Below are 15,820 nucleotides of genomic sequence, written 5' to 3' on the forward strand. Positions count from 1 at the left end.
TCTTTGGTGGTATTCCAAAATTGGCTTCAGGACTTCATTTTATCAATGAAAATAAAACATAATTTCCTCCCAGTTTTCACTTTTTGTGCAGGAAGCCCTTATCACCCTCAACCAAGAATATTTCTCCTCCTTCAATGTCTCCTTCTGTAGAATACTTTGATGTGAAGGAAATCCAGTTCATAGTTCACTTTATTTGCAGCTCCTCAATGAACTGCCTGTTTCTCTGTGAACCCGATGTGAGTATGAGGTGATTTGTTTTTCACAACCTCTGAGCTCTTGTCCCCTTGCTTCATTACCCTCCATTCCCCCTCCCTTGTCTCCTGCTCACTTTATTATTGACGGATGTCCTGCGCAGGCGTTTTCATCCATGTCTCTGAACAGCTTTGCAGGATGCAAACAGAAGTGTGGGGTAGTTCCTGCACATCTGTCGGCTGCATCTCTCTCAGTACGGGTGGGGTTGTTTTTCACCACCAAGCGAAGGTGTCTCCCATCTAGAGCGATCACTTGGTCCTGCTTCCTTCCTTTTTTTTCCTTATAACTCAACGCCTCTGCTCTAAGGCAAGAAGCCAGAAGCTTCTGTTGTGGAGGACTTAATAATGCCTATAACTTGTCAACTCAGCAATGAATCACCCTTAAAAAATCTGAAACGGTTACTTCAATTAACTGTGTTATGTCAACAGATTTCACAATACTGTATTCGGTCAGTTGAAAGCAATAATGTTGAATAAATAGGGATTGTATTGAATAAATAGTAGGTTCAACTTAATTGCATTGCTTTCAACTAACCTCATAGAGTTATGGGACATTTGTTGACATTATACATTTAATTAAAGGCAATGTTTCAGCTTTTCATGTCTCTTTCATTCTAGAAATGCTACATGCATCAACATATGGCTGACTCTTTTTAAAGACTCCCTTGATAAGATGGAATCTTAATGATGAGCTTGTTTACCCAACAATAAGTTGGTTTTCCAGCTTCCCCTCAGACTGCTTCCTCTGTCCTGGAGAGGGGAAAGGGGAGGAAAGCGTTGGTGGGGGAAGACTAATGGCCTACCTCTGTTTAACCAAGGCACGTAGTGCTTCTCCCCAAGGGTCCTCATATATATTTTTTCAACGTGGCACAAAAACACACTATCCTTTCCTGCCATTACTTCGCTCGGAGCGATGGGGGTTTAGAAAAACTAATAGGCCACTAAAAATACTTGGAGCCTGGGCCAGGGCTTTTCCTGCGCTGCTTCCAGTATACGCGTGGGCCATTGAGGAAAGAGGAAACGAGCGGCCCTGGTTGTACGGGGGCTTCCTGCACAACATTATAAAGAGTCCCCTCCCTTCAGCCTCCCCTTACAGTGCTGATCAGAGCCAGTGGAGACGGTGGGTGAACCCCTGCTCCACATCTTTGGGTTTAAAGTCAACACTGAGCCGGGGGGTTTGACATCAGCGAGGTGCACGGTTGTTCTCGTCCCTGCTGGTCGGGGTGAGTTGGAAAAGGATTTTCTCAACATATTTATCTATTTATTTAAATTTTATTTGTTTGTTTTTAAGTACAGATGCTTATGATGTGGTCCTATCATTGATTTATCCTTATCATTTTACATTTAGGTTTGTCAGATGACTAAACCATTTTGATTTAAATTGTTTTCACTAACTTGTAGGAGTGGTGATGAGTGGGTTAAATTTAGATTTTTTCACATTTAATGTCTTAATAAGTTCTCATTGATCACTACTTTGCTGACTTTTACATACCCTTGACTTGTCTGAATATTAAAGACTATATGTTTCTTATTTTTTCCTCGTCCAGGTACGAGTAGGGAGCTGGTCTCACCTAGATGTGTCTGGGACACTCCAGCCTATTTATTCTATCAGTTACACAAAGGTAGGTCATTATTGTGAATTCAAAATGTGCATTCATACATTGTGGATTCAAATAATGTGCATTGGTTTGGTTGCTTCATTCATAATGTCTTCTCCACAGATACAGATGATGGAAGTGTTGGAAGGATACAGGGTGGACAGAGTGCAGGAGATGAGGCCTGCAGCTCCGGCGGAGGGATACGTTAAGGAATTTACTCGCCACTCTAACGACGTGCTGCTGAACCTGAACGAACTCCGGCACCGTAACATCCTGACTGACACCACCCTGGTCGTGGGCAACGTGCATCTACGGGTGCACTGTGCTGTGCTCGTGGCATGCAGGTTAGTGCAAAGGACAGCATTTACACAAAATAGTCCCAATGAGGAGGTTTTCTCTGATGGGGGCTCTTTAAAAGGAAATATGACACACTCTGGTTTTATTGTTTTACTCCCATCCTCTGGTTGACTCATGGCTGTTTTTTACTCTCATTATTGGCTTCCTTTCACTTTGTCCTGCTCTCCACATGGGACATCTATTGTCCTCTTCTTCCCAACTCCTACTTACCTTAAATATAACATTAAAGATTTCTGTCTTTCCCTCTCTTTCCTCAGTGGGTTCTTCTACTCCCTGTACTCCCGCCGCGTGTTGCTTCAGGGGCGTGGTGGCAGCGGGGAGCAGCTCATGACTATATCCCTCCCCAATGCCTTGGACCCATCCAGCGTCTCCCTGCTGCTGGACTTCATGTACACCTCCCGCCTCCCTCTGACTCCCAGCACTGCCCCCGGGGTGCTCACTGTTGCAGCCTACCTGCAGATGGACCACGTGGCTGATACATGCAGGGATTTCATGCAGATGCACTGGTAAGGGACTCGAAACTCTATAAATATCAATGTGCAATCTTGCTTATTTTCTTGAGTAGTTTACAAGTTCTTTGTTTCTCAGCAGGGAGAATATGAGTGCAAGACACCCACAACTGGAGCTGGACTCCAGGGTGTCTGTAGCCTCTGTAGCCCCCAAAGGAGGGGACCTGCCCAATCCTGGACCCCAGAGATTACTGCCAACAAGGTAGGAGGATTATGTGTGTAATAGATAATGAGCTGAATATCGCAGAAGCGCTTTGTGGGTTGGACCTTTTATTGGGTTTATTGTTTAGAGATTGTCAAAAGTGCTGCAGCTGTGTGCCTTTGTCTGTTTAAGTGTTTATCTCATTATGGCACATCCGTTGTTTCTCCTGCAGGGTCCCTGCGGATGTTGGGGGCTCTCTCAAGCCTGGGGCTTTCCCGACCTTTCAGCCCGGGTCAACGGAGATGAAAGGAGAGCCTGAGTCGCCCCTCATGGGCAGCCCGACTCCATCTCCTGACAGCCCAGCCCGGTCCAGCTGCCAACCAAACTCTCCTGCAGAATCCAACACCTGCAGCAAGAACCTTGTGGTGAGTTCAAAGAAGAACCAAAATTGCTTGTTTGATTGTGATAAAAACTATAATTGACTGGGTTTTCTTTATTTCTCCAGAGTGATATCAAAGCCACACCGGATCCAAAAGCATGCAATTGGAAAAAATACAAGTACATCGTCCTGAACCCTCTCTGTGCGAACACCACGGTGAAAGAAGAGGAGATGGAGGAGCCGCAAAGTCGTACATCACTCGTTGCAGACAGGATGGGCCTGACACCCAAAGTAACAGAGGCGTGGTCTGGAGAAGTGCCTGGTCAGATTGATAGGTAAACTGGGATGATGAGAAATATGGAGGAGAAATGAAACGTTTTTCTTTTACTTTTTTGCTAATTATGACCCTTTCTTCATCAGACAGGGGCAGGCCTCCTGCTACGAGGGTTCTGGCCGAGCCCCTCCCCTCAGGCCACCCCCCTCTGTGGACCACCGAATAGTGCCTCCCACTGGCAAGGATGGAGCAGGTAATCCAAAACACTTTCATATTCTGGACTTTTTGCTCAATATTTCCCTTTTCAAACATGGTAATGTATTTTTTTTCCCTCAGTCCCACCCTGCACCGCTTTCCCAAACCTGTTGCCCACCGATCCGGAGGCTGCCCAACATGCAATCAAGCGTGAGAGCTACTATGTGCCCTACTGTTATTCTGGCAATATTCAAGGAACCAAGACTGTCAGCTCAGGTGAGGCTTTATAAATAAAAATATCTTTCCAATTCTCTTTCTTTCTGTGAAACCTATAGCTCACGCCGACCTTTGACCCCCACAGGTGATAAGCCGTACCGCTGTAATGTGTGCAGCGCCCAGTTCAACCGACCGGCCAACCTGAAGACTCACTCTCGCATCCACTCAGGAGAGAAGCCGTACCGCTGCGACACCTGCGGCGCACGATTTGTTCAGGTAAGGGTTAAATCTGTGTGTGTGCATGAGCGCTTGACGGGAGAGGAAGTGCACACTAATACAAAACAGCTGTCAGAGCATGCTTCCTCTTTCTCTACTTAAAAAGGCCTGTAGCTGCCAGTGAAGTATATTGAATAAAAACAAAGAATAACCAAAGTGAGATGCATGTAGTTGTAAAATCTTTACCAATAATCAAGTTTGTCCGACAATTCTTGAGCGCTTCAAACCTGATAACATAAACAATCCTGTGCTTGACCTGGTTTTAGGTTGCCCATCTGAGGGCCCACGTTCTGATCCATACGGGGGAGAAACCGTACCCCTGCCACACCTGCGGGACCCGTTTCCGCCACCTGCAGACCCTGAAGAGTCATATGCGCATCCACACCGGAGAGAAGCCTTACACTGTGAGTCACAAGCACACACCAATGCTACACATAAAGAGTATCGCGTCAGGCCACTGGTTTTAAATCTGTTGCCTTGTTGTTTTTCAGTGTGAGAAGTGTGACCTACACTTCCGCCACAAGAGTCAGCTGCGTCTTCACCTGCGGCAGAAACACGGGGCCGTCACCAACACCAAGATCCGCTACAAGGTCCTGACTGAGGCCTACCAGCCCATCCTGCAGGCCTGCTGAACAATTTGAATCACACAGAACCGGTCCAGGGAAAAATGGGAAAATGGTGACCGAATGAACTTTACATTTTTGATTATCAACACCATTCTTTTGAATATGAGGTGGTTATTTATACGTTTTGACAGACTGGTTAGATGACCAGCTTTAACATCATGAAAAAAAAGAGGACTTTGAGTACCAGCATGTTGTTGGATGAGTTTGAGCTTAGAGAAAAAGTATAATTATGAATCAATCGGGTTTATAAGAAATGGCGGCTTTTTCTGAGATGGAGATGGTATAAAGAAAAGTGAATTTGAAGGTTTGTGAAGGGGTAGAAAGAGGGGTTGGAGACATGGAAAGATGGTTTTGTGGGATGTGTGTACACTGAATTTTGAAGACGTATGAGAATGTGAACAGTTTGAACAAAAAATGGAAAGATAAAGCATGTTTTTGAAGAAAGAGATGGTGAATTTTGGATTATTTGTCGTAAATTAAATGCTAAAAATAGATTTAGGCCTGGAAATGTTCTTATTAAATGTATTTATCTTAACGCTGAGGCCTGGGGCCTGCATGTTCTCATAAAAACAAAGTATGCAGAGAAATCTGCTTTTATAGTCCGAGCAGGCAAAGGACTTAGTCGTCTTGTACTGAGTGTAAGCTGTAAAAAATGATACTGTTTTTGAACAATTTCAACCGGATGACTGTAGGCAATTAGATGAGTAATAATATAAAGACATGTGTTTGTGTATGAGTTCATCTGCTGGACAAAGATGGTGTTGTACAATCTAAATTAAATCATTTGATATGAATTGGAGCTTTGGCGTTCAGTGCTTTATTTAATTTTAATGACACAAGTCATATAATGTATGATTTCTAAACCAATGGAAACACAGTTTACCAAAAATGTCAAATAAATATGATAAATATTTCTCATATGAGGAGCCAACCAGACACTTTTCGAGCAGTGAACACCCTACTCTCTCTGCAACACTTCCCTCCTTCACCCTTTCTCCTCCCTGGACTTCCTTCCTCTCATTAACAAACTCTTTTCCCCCATGAATCACGTCTTCTGTTTCACTCAAATCTGTGCCGCCATTTTCCAGATTTTGTTTTCTTTCAGTTGCTCTTGTGGAAACAATGAAGCCGAGGGCACCTGTTTCCTCCCAATACTGGGTACTCACACTAACAACCGCCAACACGTGTGTGTCTCTGTGTGTGTGTGTGTGTGTGTGTGTGTGTGTAAGTGTGTAAGTGTGTGAGAGAGTGAGATGCTGCTGCTTCCTGAAGGTGAGGGTGGGTGAGTGTGGAGGGGCCTGCAGACTCCTGCTGAACTCTCCCACCCTCTGTCATCCCCACTTCCTGCTGCCTGATGAGTTGTGGCTAGCTGGCCTTATTGTCCGAGCTCAGCAGACAAACGGTTGGAAGTCTGACGGGACTTTCCAACCTCCTGAACTGAGAAAAATAAACCCGTGACAGAGTCTTTCCCCCTCATCAATTTGTCGTCAATGACACCCTGTCAGGGGGGTCTCCCTTCAGTTCAGTAAAGGAGGAATCAGAATGACCTCTCTGGAACATCTTTCAGGAAGTGTTGTGGAGTTTACTTCATAGATTGCTTACTAAGCTTTTATCGGTTTCATTGAAACTGAGAAGAAAAATTAAAATAAATAACAGCTGCGACCAGATTCCATTAATTATTTTGTGCCAATTTGTTTTTAAATGGTTTATGTGTATCCATCAAATGTTACTTTCATGCATCGATCAGTGTACAAAGCAGATGACAGTGTTCATAAACTTATCAGTGCTACTGGAAAAATATTCTGCCACACATTTGTTGCAATTTGACCGTTTCATTGAGGAATAAGCACCATCTTAGCATCGTAGTAGCAACTGAAAAAATAAGCATATTTCAAATGTTTTAATATCTTAACTTTAAGGGCTTCATGATAAGGGGTAGCGTACTGTGACCTCAAAGCTGAAGCACATTATAGGCATCATGAAAATAGACTTTATGGCAGAACAGTGGTGTTGCATTGTTTCGAGACTCTGTGTAGTCTCGAAGGGTGGAATATGTGGTGTATTAAATCTGGTGATATACAAAGGTAGATACTCTCTGAGGACATAGGTTGTGTAACAGGAATAGGAGAGGGAAAAACGACATCTGGCATACGTCAGGGGGTCCCTATGAACCGACCTATGTCCCCTTAGGGGGGCACACATTGTTAATGATTACCTCAGATGAGCACACATGCTTTGGATGTACACATATTTTCTTCTATAAATGGTATGCACAGAGATAGTTCTGGGGGAACTTCCACAATTGGCTCTGGGAACCTCGTATGGCCCGTGTTGGTGTATGATACTATGCTGTTGTAATAAACCTTATTATATACAAGCTGGTGTCTCCGGAGACTTCTTCATCATCTTCACAAACATTGCTACAAGATATACATCAATTGCATTTGACTGTACAGGAGTACCTAATAAAATGACTATTTCTACCAACACTTCCACACACAAGTCAATATTTCCCATTATAACTTAACATGTGATTGTTTTGTGGTCATAGTTTCAATAGATCGAAGTGGAGTTGAAGTGTTATCAGCTAAATGTAGATAAAGATAAAGTCAGTTTTAATTGCTTCCTCTGCTGACGGGCTGTAAAACCCATAGCATTCTTTTCAACTGTCAGATGAATGTAATTAAAAAAGGTACAATATTTACCTCTGGGACAATGGAAAGAGATAAGACTAACAGTCTCTATAGTTGGAATTGACCTAGTAGTTGCCTCCCTCTAGTGTCAAACATGTGGAAAGCCACAGAGACGTTATCAGTTGACTAACTTGTTGTTCTAATTTCCGTTAATGCTGCAACTTTTCGTGGTTAATGTGCTATTGCCTCAAACAGTGCACTCTGTTATAAATAAAAGGACCCTTTTTTCAATGTTGAGCTGGCACAAAAGCATTGAGTCATGTGCTTCCTTCAAATCGTCAAGAAATGAACCCATGGAAATATTAAGTATAAGTACACAATTTTGGCTTTTCTTTGATATCCTGCCAGAATTCAAGCAGCAATGTTCACATTTCAAAAGCTGAGTCAACAGAGGTTTTGTGGTGATGGAATAATAAAACAAATATTAGCAGGAGAGACTCATACACAGCTATTGGTTGAGAACCTTTCTGTAGTCTTAAGTTTTATATCTCATCTCAGAGACACAAAGACTCTACGCAACGTGAGCATTGTCCAACAAAAGGACAGTTTTAAAGTTGTCTTTTGTATAACAAATCTTCTTTAAAAATGGATCCAAAGCATACTGGAGGAACTTGAATGGAGGAGGATGAACACAAATATAGATATTTAGGAGCAGCTTGTAAGAAATCCCCAAGTATGCTGAATACAATGGATAGATTGTTTTAAAATGTAAGAATTTCTAGAAGGTAAGTCTACATTTGTTGACAAAATGAACTGTTCAATAAAGTTCATCTTCATTCCTTCTGTGTTTTGTATTTATTTTAACATCATTATTTCTTTAAAACTCAATAAACACTCAATCTTTTTTGACATATCGAAGTCCTTTAATGGCATTAATCCAAATATGACTCACAAATGTTGTGCTTAATTGAGAATACAGACAGAGGCATAATTATTAGAGCTATCCACAAGTATTTGGGCGTTATCACCCAGGCTTAAAAAATAATAATAATCGAGCACGCCCCTTTGAGAAATGTGCACGCGCACCATGTACTCCTTGTCTAGTGACTTGAACTTTTCCCCTGCCGCTCGAGGAGTCTTGCTGTCACTATTGTGCTGTTTCTCACAGTGCACTTGGACACGGTGGACCATGTGCTGCTCAACAGACAGCTGATAGACCGAGGGTGAGTAATGCAGCTTGTATAAAGCCTGTAAACCTTTTGAAATAATTCAAAATAGAAATGGATGGACGTTGACATTTGTGCCTAGACGGCTATGGGCAGTCTCGGTTTATGAAACGGTTAATTTAACAGTAAACGTTATCAGGACCGACCTCACTGTACCTACAGATCCAAAGACCATGTAAGCAACAGGTGCAAAACCATTTTAAGATTAGCTGCTCTGTATGCACTGATGCTATATCATCAGGAATACGGTGATATACTGGCGAACATTGTGTTTTTAATGTCCTATACAGTTGTGCGGTTGACCACCACTGCGCATGCGCTGTGTGAAGCCTACGTCACTTACGTGGCTTTGTGATTAGAGAGGCCACATGCACTCTCTCCAGTGCGCGTTCCCGCCTCTGTACCTGTGCTGTGTTATCATTAATGAAGCTGCTTGGAGGAAAGGCATGACTAATGTTTAAATGTGTGCTTCTGTGCACGTATATGATGTGCACCAATACACGTTTGTAGCCAGGAAATGATTAAGACCATTCCTTTAATTAAATTATTGAATGTAAACAACACAGGTTCTTATCCTCCTAAATTCCCAGAATCAATATATAGGACTTGACCCAACCTTTTTGTAAAAATCTGCATTATCCTGGACACCTGCCCCCTTTGATTGGGGCGGGTAGGTTTTGAACACACAAACAGTCTTGGATCAAATATAAAACCAAGATTTTAAGACATTGTATTCGCTGAACTGGTGGTTTAGTGCATGTGTGATTGAGAGAGTGCTGGGTGCACATTCCTGTACTTCCTGCAGCAGAGAGGTGAGTGGCCTTAGGTTATGAATGGAACAGATCCCTCGGCTGTGCTGCTTGTTGCTTTGGCTTATTTCCAACTAACAACAAAAACCAAATTCAGCAACAGAAGTGAAAACTTTTAATGCTCACCCTAAAGCAAAATGATCTGAATTGGCTATCGGCTATATGTCAGGTTTTGCACACTATATTTGTAACTGTATGTGTACATAAATACAAGTACTAGACGCATCTTCATATAGGGCATACTTATAGATTAGAATGGAGAAAATTCCAAGTTTATCTGACATTTATGAACATCTAGAGAGTGGATTTACGTAGTGGCCCATCTAATACTGAAATTCTGAATCAAGCTAATGTTGCTAATTAATGCAGAAATAAGAATTTAAAAAAAGATGAGTCATGCAATGAGCAGTGGCTCAGTCAGTCCAGCAGTGGCTCAGTCAGTAGGGGCTTGGACTGGGAATCGTAAGGTCGCCGGTTCAAGTCCCCGAACAGACTTGAAATATGGAAAGTGGACTGCTACTTGGAGAGGTCCCAGTTCACCTCCTAGGCCCTGCTGTGGTGCCCTTGAGCAAGGCACCGGACACCTCCAATCCCCCCTCCCCATTGCTCCCCGGGCGCTGCACGATAGCTGCCCACTGCTCCTAGTACTTGGATGGGTTAAATGCAGAGGACTAATTTCACTGTGTGTGCTCTGCTGTGTGCATGCATGTGACTAATAAAGAGGGTTTCATCCTCCGATTCTATCTTCTATCCGATTCTATTTTACTTTCACCCTCTTTATTTTCTGTGTCACTTCTGCAGACTTCTTCTGTAATCAGGGACTTTCTTGTCTTTCACCGGTGACATGTGACAACCCATAGCTTATCAACATACACTTAAGCATTCAAACTTCACCTCTCACCCATATCTCATTCTCTAATGAAGGTTGACGTGTTAGAGTAAGCAGCCCACTTGCACTTTGATGACACAACCTGCGAGTCTATTGGCCTGAGGGAAGTTAATCATTACGTCTATTGACAACCACAGAGAGACTCTTGCATTTCCCGAGGCTGATATCTTCACAGCTTCCCTTCTCTTTCCTTTCTGCCCTTCACTTTTACCTGATCTCTTAGACATGACCAAGCTGAGGCCCAAAGCAAGGAGCCAGGGCGATGGCGCAGAGGGCCCGGATGGCGGCTGGGGCTGGGTGCTGGTGGGCGCGCTGTTCGTCAGCACCAGCCTCGTGTTCGGCCTGATGAGGAGCTTGGGGATATTTTTCGTGGAGTTTGTACAATACTTTGAGGAGAGCGCTCAGGCCATCTCCTGGATCTCTTCCACCGGCCTGGCAGCTCAGCAGTTCTTCAGTGAGTTGTTAGGCATTTGTTGTTTTGTAATACCTGCTGCCACTATCCATTTTCATCATCATTGATTCATCTTTTTGACATTAAACAAGTGGTGGAATTTTCCGGAGTACATTTACCCGAGGATTGTAATTAAGTACATTTTTGAGGTACTTTAACTTTATGCTATTTTTTCTACATTTATCTGACACCTTAAGCTACTTTCAGTACTATTAGCTACTACAGATTCTTATTAAATTAATACAAAAGTAAACATTTATATGTAATTTAAAGGTTATGATATTCAGCAGAAGTATATTTAATTATTACAAATATATATATGATTATGTAATGGGTATTATCAACCTTTCAAGTACTTTCACTGTTGGTACTTCTGATATTTTCATGCCAATACGTTTGTACTTTATACTATTTGATTAAAGCTGCTAATAAGCCAATCATCTCTGTGCTCAGTTATCAAGGTAATAAACCTGATTATGTATCATTCCTCTTACCAACACAGCGAGGTGAAGCTGGGGAGATTTTTAATTTCTAAGTCATTTTAAAGAATGTTTGTGAGAAAGGGGCTGCGACTCATTAACCTTTTAAATAAGCCCCAGAGGGTCACTCATTACAAACTCTCGCTAGTGAGCCATATTTAAAGGTGTCAGTGGGAGTCAGGGTTGGAGTTGAATATTTCACTCAGTGTAGACATCATATACAAGATCTGACGCAGGATCCATATGATACTGTGTAAAATAAGGGGAGTTTTGCATCCTAAAGAGTAGCTGTGGGTTTGAAATTAAAACGACCCTTCTGTTTGAATAACATCCATTTGTTAGCAATAGCATGCATGTTGTGGCTGGTTAGTTTGTAACACGTTTTATGCTAGATAGCTCTGACTAATGGAGTTAATGTTTGTTTTGCAGGTCCTCTGGGTGCAGCGCTGTGTAATGCATATGACACCCGGTGGATTGTGATGACAGGGGGCTGCCTGGCTGGACTCGGCCTCATTTTGGCCTCGCAGGCCACCTGTCTAGTTCACCTCTACCTCACTATGGGAGTCATTTCAGGTAACATTAAATGGTCTAGTGTTGTTCCTTAGGGATGAGAAAACACCCTTTCTTTGCTGTTATGTAGATGCTCAAGTTGTAAACTGTTAACCTAGGTAATCTCAGGTGGATCAACTTACCCCTCACTGTGGGTTTTTCCTCCCCTCACCTGCAGGTCTGGGCTGGGGGCTGGTCTTCACTCCCATGGTGGCTACAGTCATGGCTAACTTCACCCGCCGGCGCACCTTGGCATTGGGGCTGGCGTTCTCGAGCATCGGCCTGTCCTCCTTCGCCTTCAACCCGCTCTTCCAGCTGCTGGTGGAGATGTACACCTGGCGAGGGGCCCTCCTGATCCTGGGGGGCCTCAGCTTCAACATCCTGCCATGTGGGGCTCTCATCCGTCCACAGAGACGCTCTAAAGCACCAGCAAAGGTGGGACAAGACTCATGAAAACACCTTGAGACAATGTCTCAAAATGGGCTCAAACGTCGAAATTAAAGTCAACTGTCCCAGCAACATCCCAAATAGAAATTGATTAACATTACCTCCGCGACCCTGACGGAAAAGCGGGAGAAGATGGATGGATTAACGTACTGATTAGAATAAGTAAAATGTGATGAGGTGAATTAACAAAGATAAATCTCAGCATTTCCTCCTTTTCCTCCCCTCAGGTGGTTTCAGAGAGCAGAGTATCCTGTGGTTCTTTCCTGCAGAGAGCGTCCTCCTACCTGGAGCTGCCGCTGCTCTTCGAGCGGCCGTACATCACCTACACGCTGGCCATCAGTCTTTTAAATGTCGGCTACTTTGTCCCGTATTTCCACCTGGTCGCCCACAGTCGCCAGGTCGGCTTCTCGGAGTACCAAGCTGCTTTCGTCATGTCTGCCGCCGGTGCTACGGACATCCTGGGTCGCATAGCGTCGGGCTGGTTCTCAGACCTGGGTCACTTCCGGCTGATTCATTTACTGAGCATGTGGACCACGCTGGCGGGGTTGTTCATCATGCTGCTTCCCGTGAGCTCCTTGTCCGGATCCTACGCCGCTCTGATGGTGATCAGCCTCCTCTACGGCTTCTGCTCCGGGGCGCTGACATCTCTGGTGTTTGCGGTGGTGCCTATGATTGTGGGCGTGGAGCGCATGATGGGGGCCCTCGGGCTGCTGCAGCTTATCGAGAGCGGCGCGGGACTGCTGGGGGCCCCACTATCAGGTATGAGCAGATTGGCAGCTTTGTCTGCGATCATATTATCTCCAATGTTATCTACATGTTATCTAAAGTGACCTTAATCAGTCTAGCATGTCAAGTTTACACACTTACGATAAAAGAAGTCAAACATCATTTAGTACCGGTTATCAGGGTCAGTCAATTATTTTCCTCTTCTGTTTATAACAGTTTAAGCTCTGCTACGAATGATAGCCAACATAGACGGAAGCGAGGCCCAATTCCAATCCATTCCTACACTCTCTCACCTACCCACTTGCACTCATGTGGAGGGTTTGCCATATTAAGTGCCAATCCAAACCTACTAGCTTGGAGTGAAAGTGGGTTATTAAACCCCTCAACAGAAGGTTACATTGTTTATTCGATCAAGTATACCCTTGTCCATCCCATAAAAAGGATGACTTGTTCATTTGATACAGAGGTTGCAGCAAAAACCAAGCAGCTCATAAACTACAGAGCTCAAATTAAGAAGATACCATGATGACCCAAAGAGGGAAATTCCAGATTTTCCTTTTCTGTCAAAAAGCTGATATGAAACCATTATTACGAAAAGTAAAAGGGAAGCTCCACCAAAGGTTATTATACCCTACAACTTAAAGAAGCTGGTGATACATAAATAGTCGGTGCACCCAGATTACAAAAAAACAAACATATCTTTATACCAGATTTCGATTTGTTGTCAGAGATGAATTGGAATGAATGGTATTTCATTTTGGAACTGTTTTACAGTAGAACATGCATGGTGGGTCTGTTGTTTAGAGTAGCACTTCTGTAACTTTTAGGAAATGAAACATACTCACCACTGCATGAAGTTTCTATTTCGTATTTAATGTTGTTAGACTGAACCTTGATAACCTTACAGGAATAAGAGCACGGGTTCCCAGAAGTTTTCACAGCCGGACATTTTGACTTGTCATAGCAGACAACGCACAGCTGACCCTAATAACACCAACGAAGGCTCTGCTTTAGCTGCAGTTAGCATCATTAGCATACCTGTGTTTTGTAATTTAGTTACTAAATTAGACAGCATTTTACTTCAAGCTTTATAAAACTAAAATGTTCACCTGTTGTATGAAAGTAATGACGTTAGTTATTAGTTAAACATTAATTATCAGGGCTGCTTTTAGTTTGTGTTGATTGGAACGAATGTTTTTCTTAGTTAGCATGAAGCTAGCATTTAGCACTTCTTCATAGTTTCTTGTCTTCTTTATTTGCTCCCATGTTCATTTTTTTGAATGTATTTATTTTATACCTCTAATGCAATTATGTACAGTCTTTTGTTCATATTCTGTGTCTTTCTGTCTCCCTAGGGTTACTCAAGGACATCACCGGCAACTACACCGCGTCCTTCATGGTAGCGGGAGGTTTCGTTGTTCTCGGTACTCTGACCATGGTCACCCTGCCTCACTACTTCTCCCACAAGGATCCCCCATCTCCCCAAAGACGCTCACCCGACGACACAGAGGAGGGTTCACCTGCAGAGCTGGAACAGATTCATAGTCTGCCTTCACACACCAATGATCTGACGGGTGAAGTAACCAATAAGCGCCTTCCTGAAGACACGTTTAGTTAATATGCTGCTACTAAAAGCAGCTAAATGGCTATTCGTTATACCTCAGATTCAAACCCAAAGAAGACTTACAGTGAAACTCACACAGCTCAAAGGGGCCAGTGTGTTCCTGACTCTGTTACACATCCTAACCTCAGTGTAATATTTAGGCCAGTAACGTCTGCCTACAATAAACGTGAAGCATTTATTTTGCAACGTACAGATGACTTGCTTTATGTGCACAGTAGTTGGCATGCAAGATAGGAAATGTCAAGGAAAATGTAACGTATATTTGATTGTTTCTGCATACTTGACAAAGGAAATAAGAACATGTTGTTTGTTGTTTATCTGAATGTAATTGCTGAATCACTCAGCAGCATATTTCAATTTTGCACTGGCATGATTTATGTTCACTTTTCTTATTTAATCTATATTATTTTAATGAGGCACGGATGACACAGCACAAAATATCTGGTTTATCAGAATGGCCGGATTGTTTCACCCTGTCAGTCCTGCGGTTTGTGTATGTGTGTGTACATCTCCCAAAAACATTTAAGTACACACTACAGCTACACACGTTTATTAGTGAAGCAGGATTTAGCCTTTCTGTTAATACTGTTCATATTTTTATACATTCCAGAATCGTAATGTGTTGGTTTTTACACTCCTGTGTAATTTATAGATATACAATTTTGATTAAAAGAAAGTGAATTTGTTATTGGCAGCACAATTTAATGTTCATGTTGCTCAGAGCAAGTGCATTTTCTTGATGAGCACTTTGTACTTTTTGTAAAGCAAAAACCGACTTTTTAGAATCACATATTGCCAGGTTGGCATGACAGAGAGCTCAGTGTCACTCTGACCCCTGGCTGCTTTTTAGCTCAAAAGTCAGGTGACCTAAGTATGACTCTGGCTCACACCGGCAGCTACTGAATGCAATGGTTGGAGGTGGACAATATTTGTCTTAACTAGGTGATCCTGGCAGGTCTATGATTCAAAACCGTTTTTATTTTGTACTCTTGATTAAAAGGCAATGTATTTTGTTCAAATACATCTCCACGTTGTTCTTATTTGTCTCAGTCTTAAACTTTTCAAAGGAGCTATGATTTATTTTACACAATGGCGCCCTCTGCTGGAGAAACGTACTCACTATAGCAAACAATACTACTGTAAAGTCATAAAACAAACCCCCCA

General features: G+C 42.9%; 2 protein-coding genes across 4 annotated transcripts; both read left to right on the forward strand.

Moving 5' to 3' along the window:
- The first annotated feature begins 1,351 nt into the window (after positions 1-1,351).
- Positions 1,352-5,622, forward strand: bcl6b (BCL6B transcription repressor). The gene is made up of 12 exons (XM_063900382.1): positions 1,352-1,474; positions 1,799-1,873; positions 1,973-2,193; positions 2,464-2,712; positions 2,795-2,917; positions 3,090-3,282; positions 3,363-3,571; positions 3,657-3,763; positions 3,847-3,981; positions 4,067-4,197; positions 4,464-4,601; positions 4,689-5,622. The coding sequence occupies exons 3-12, from the start codon at positions 1,979-1,981 to the stop codon at positions 4,827-4,829; spliced, it is 1,641 nt and encodes a 546-aa protein (XP_063756452.1). The 5' UTR covers positions 1,352-1,474; positions 1,799-1,873; positions 1,973-1,978; the 3' UTR covers positions 4,830-5,622.
- A 2,951-nt stretch (positions 5,623-8,573) lies between these two features.
- slc16a13 (solute carrier family 16 member 13) lies at positions 8,574-15,683 on the forward strand. 3 transcript variants are annotated; one of them, XM_063900383.1, is made up of 6 exons: positions 8,574-8,679; positions 10,604-10,834; positions 11,740-11,883; positions 12,038-12,294; positions 12,534-13,065; positions 14,388-15,683. In XM_063900383.1, exons 2-6 carry the CDS (start codon positions 10,606-10,608, stop codon positions 14,648-14,650), a joined length of 1,425 nt encoding a protein of 474 aa, XP_063756453.1. In that variant the 5' UTR covers positions 8,574-8,679; positions 10,604-10,605; the 3' UTR covers positions 14,651-15,683. The 3 variants fall into 3 exon arrangements, with proteins under 3 accessions (XP_063756453.1, XP_063756454.1, XP_063756455.1); XM_063900384.1 differs by having other exon boundaries at positions 8,589-8,679; positions 10,416-10,834; XM_063900385.1 differs by lacking the exon at positions 8,574-8,679 and having other exon boundaries at positions 10,290-10,834.
- The last annotated feature ends 137 nt before the right edge of the window (positions 15,684-15,820 follow it).

Source organism: Eleginops maclovinus, chromosome 14, assembly GCF_036324505.1.
Source record: "Eleginops maclovinus isolate JMC-PN-2008 ecotype Puerto Natales chromosome 14, JC_Emac_rtc_rv5, whole genome shotgun sequence".
Classification (NCBI taxonomy): Eukaryota; Metazoa; Chordata; class Actinopteri; order Perciformes; family Eleginopidae; genus Eleginops; species Eleginops maclovinus.

Bases quoted from the DNA above. Each gene is read 5' to 3' on its own strand.
- slc16a13 (XM_063900383.1), top strand. From the start codon at position 10,606: ATGACCAAGCTGAGGCCCAAAGCAAGGAGCCAGGGCGATGGCGCAGAG. The intron at 10,835-11,739 runs GTGAGTTGTTAG...TTTGTTTTGCAG, and splicing joins GGCAGCTCAGCAGTTCTTCA to GTCCTCTGGGTGCAGCGCTG. The intron at 12,295-12,533 runs GTGGGACAAGAC...TCCTCCCCTCAG, and splicing joins GCTCTAAAGCACCAGCAAAG to GTGGTTTCAGAGAGCAGAGT.
- bcl6b (XM_063900382.1), top strand. From the start codon at position 1,979: ATGATGGAAGTGTTGGAAGGATACAGGGTGGACAGAGTGCAGGAGATG. The intron at 2,918-3,089 runs GTAGGAGGATTA...TTTCTCCTGCAG, and splicing joins CAGAGATTACTGCCAACAAG to GGTCCCTGCGGATGTTGGGG. The intron at 4,602-4,688 runs GTGAGTCACAAG...GTTGTTTTTCAG, and splicing joins CCGGAGAGAAGCCTTACACT to TGTGAGAAGTGTGACCTACA.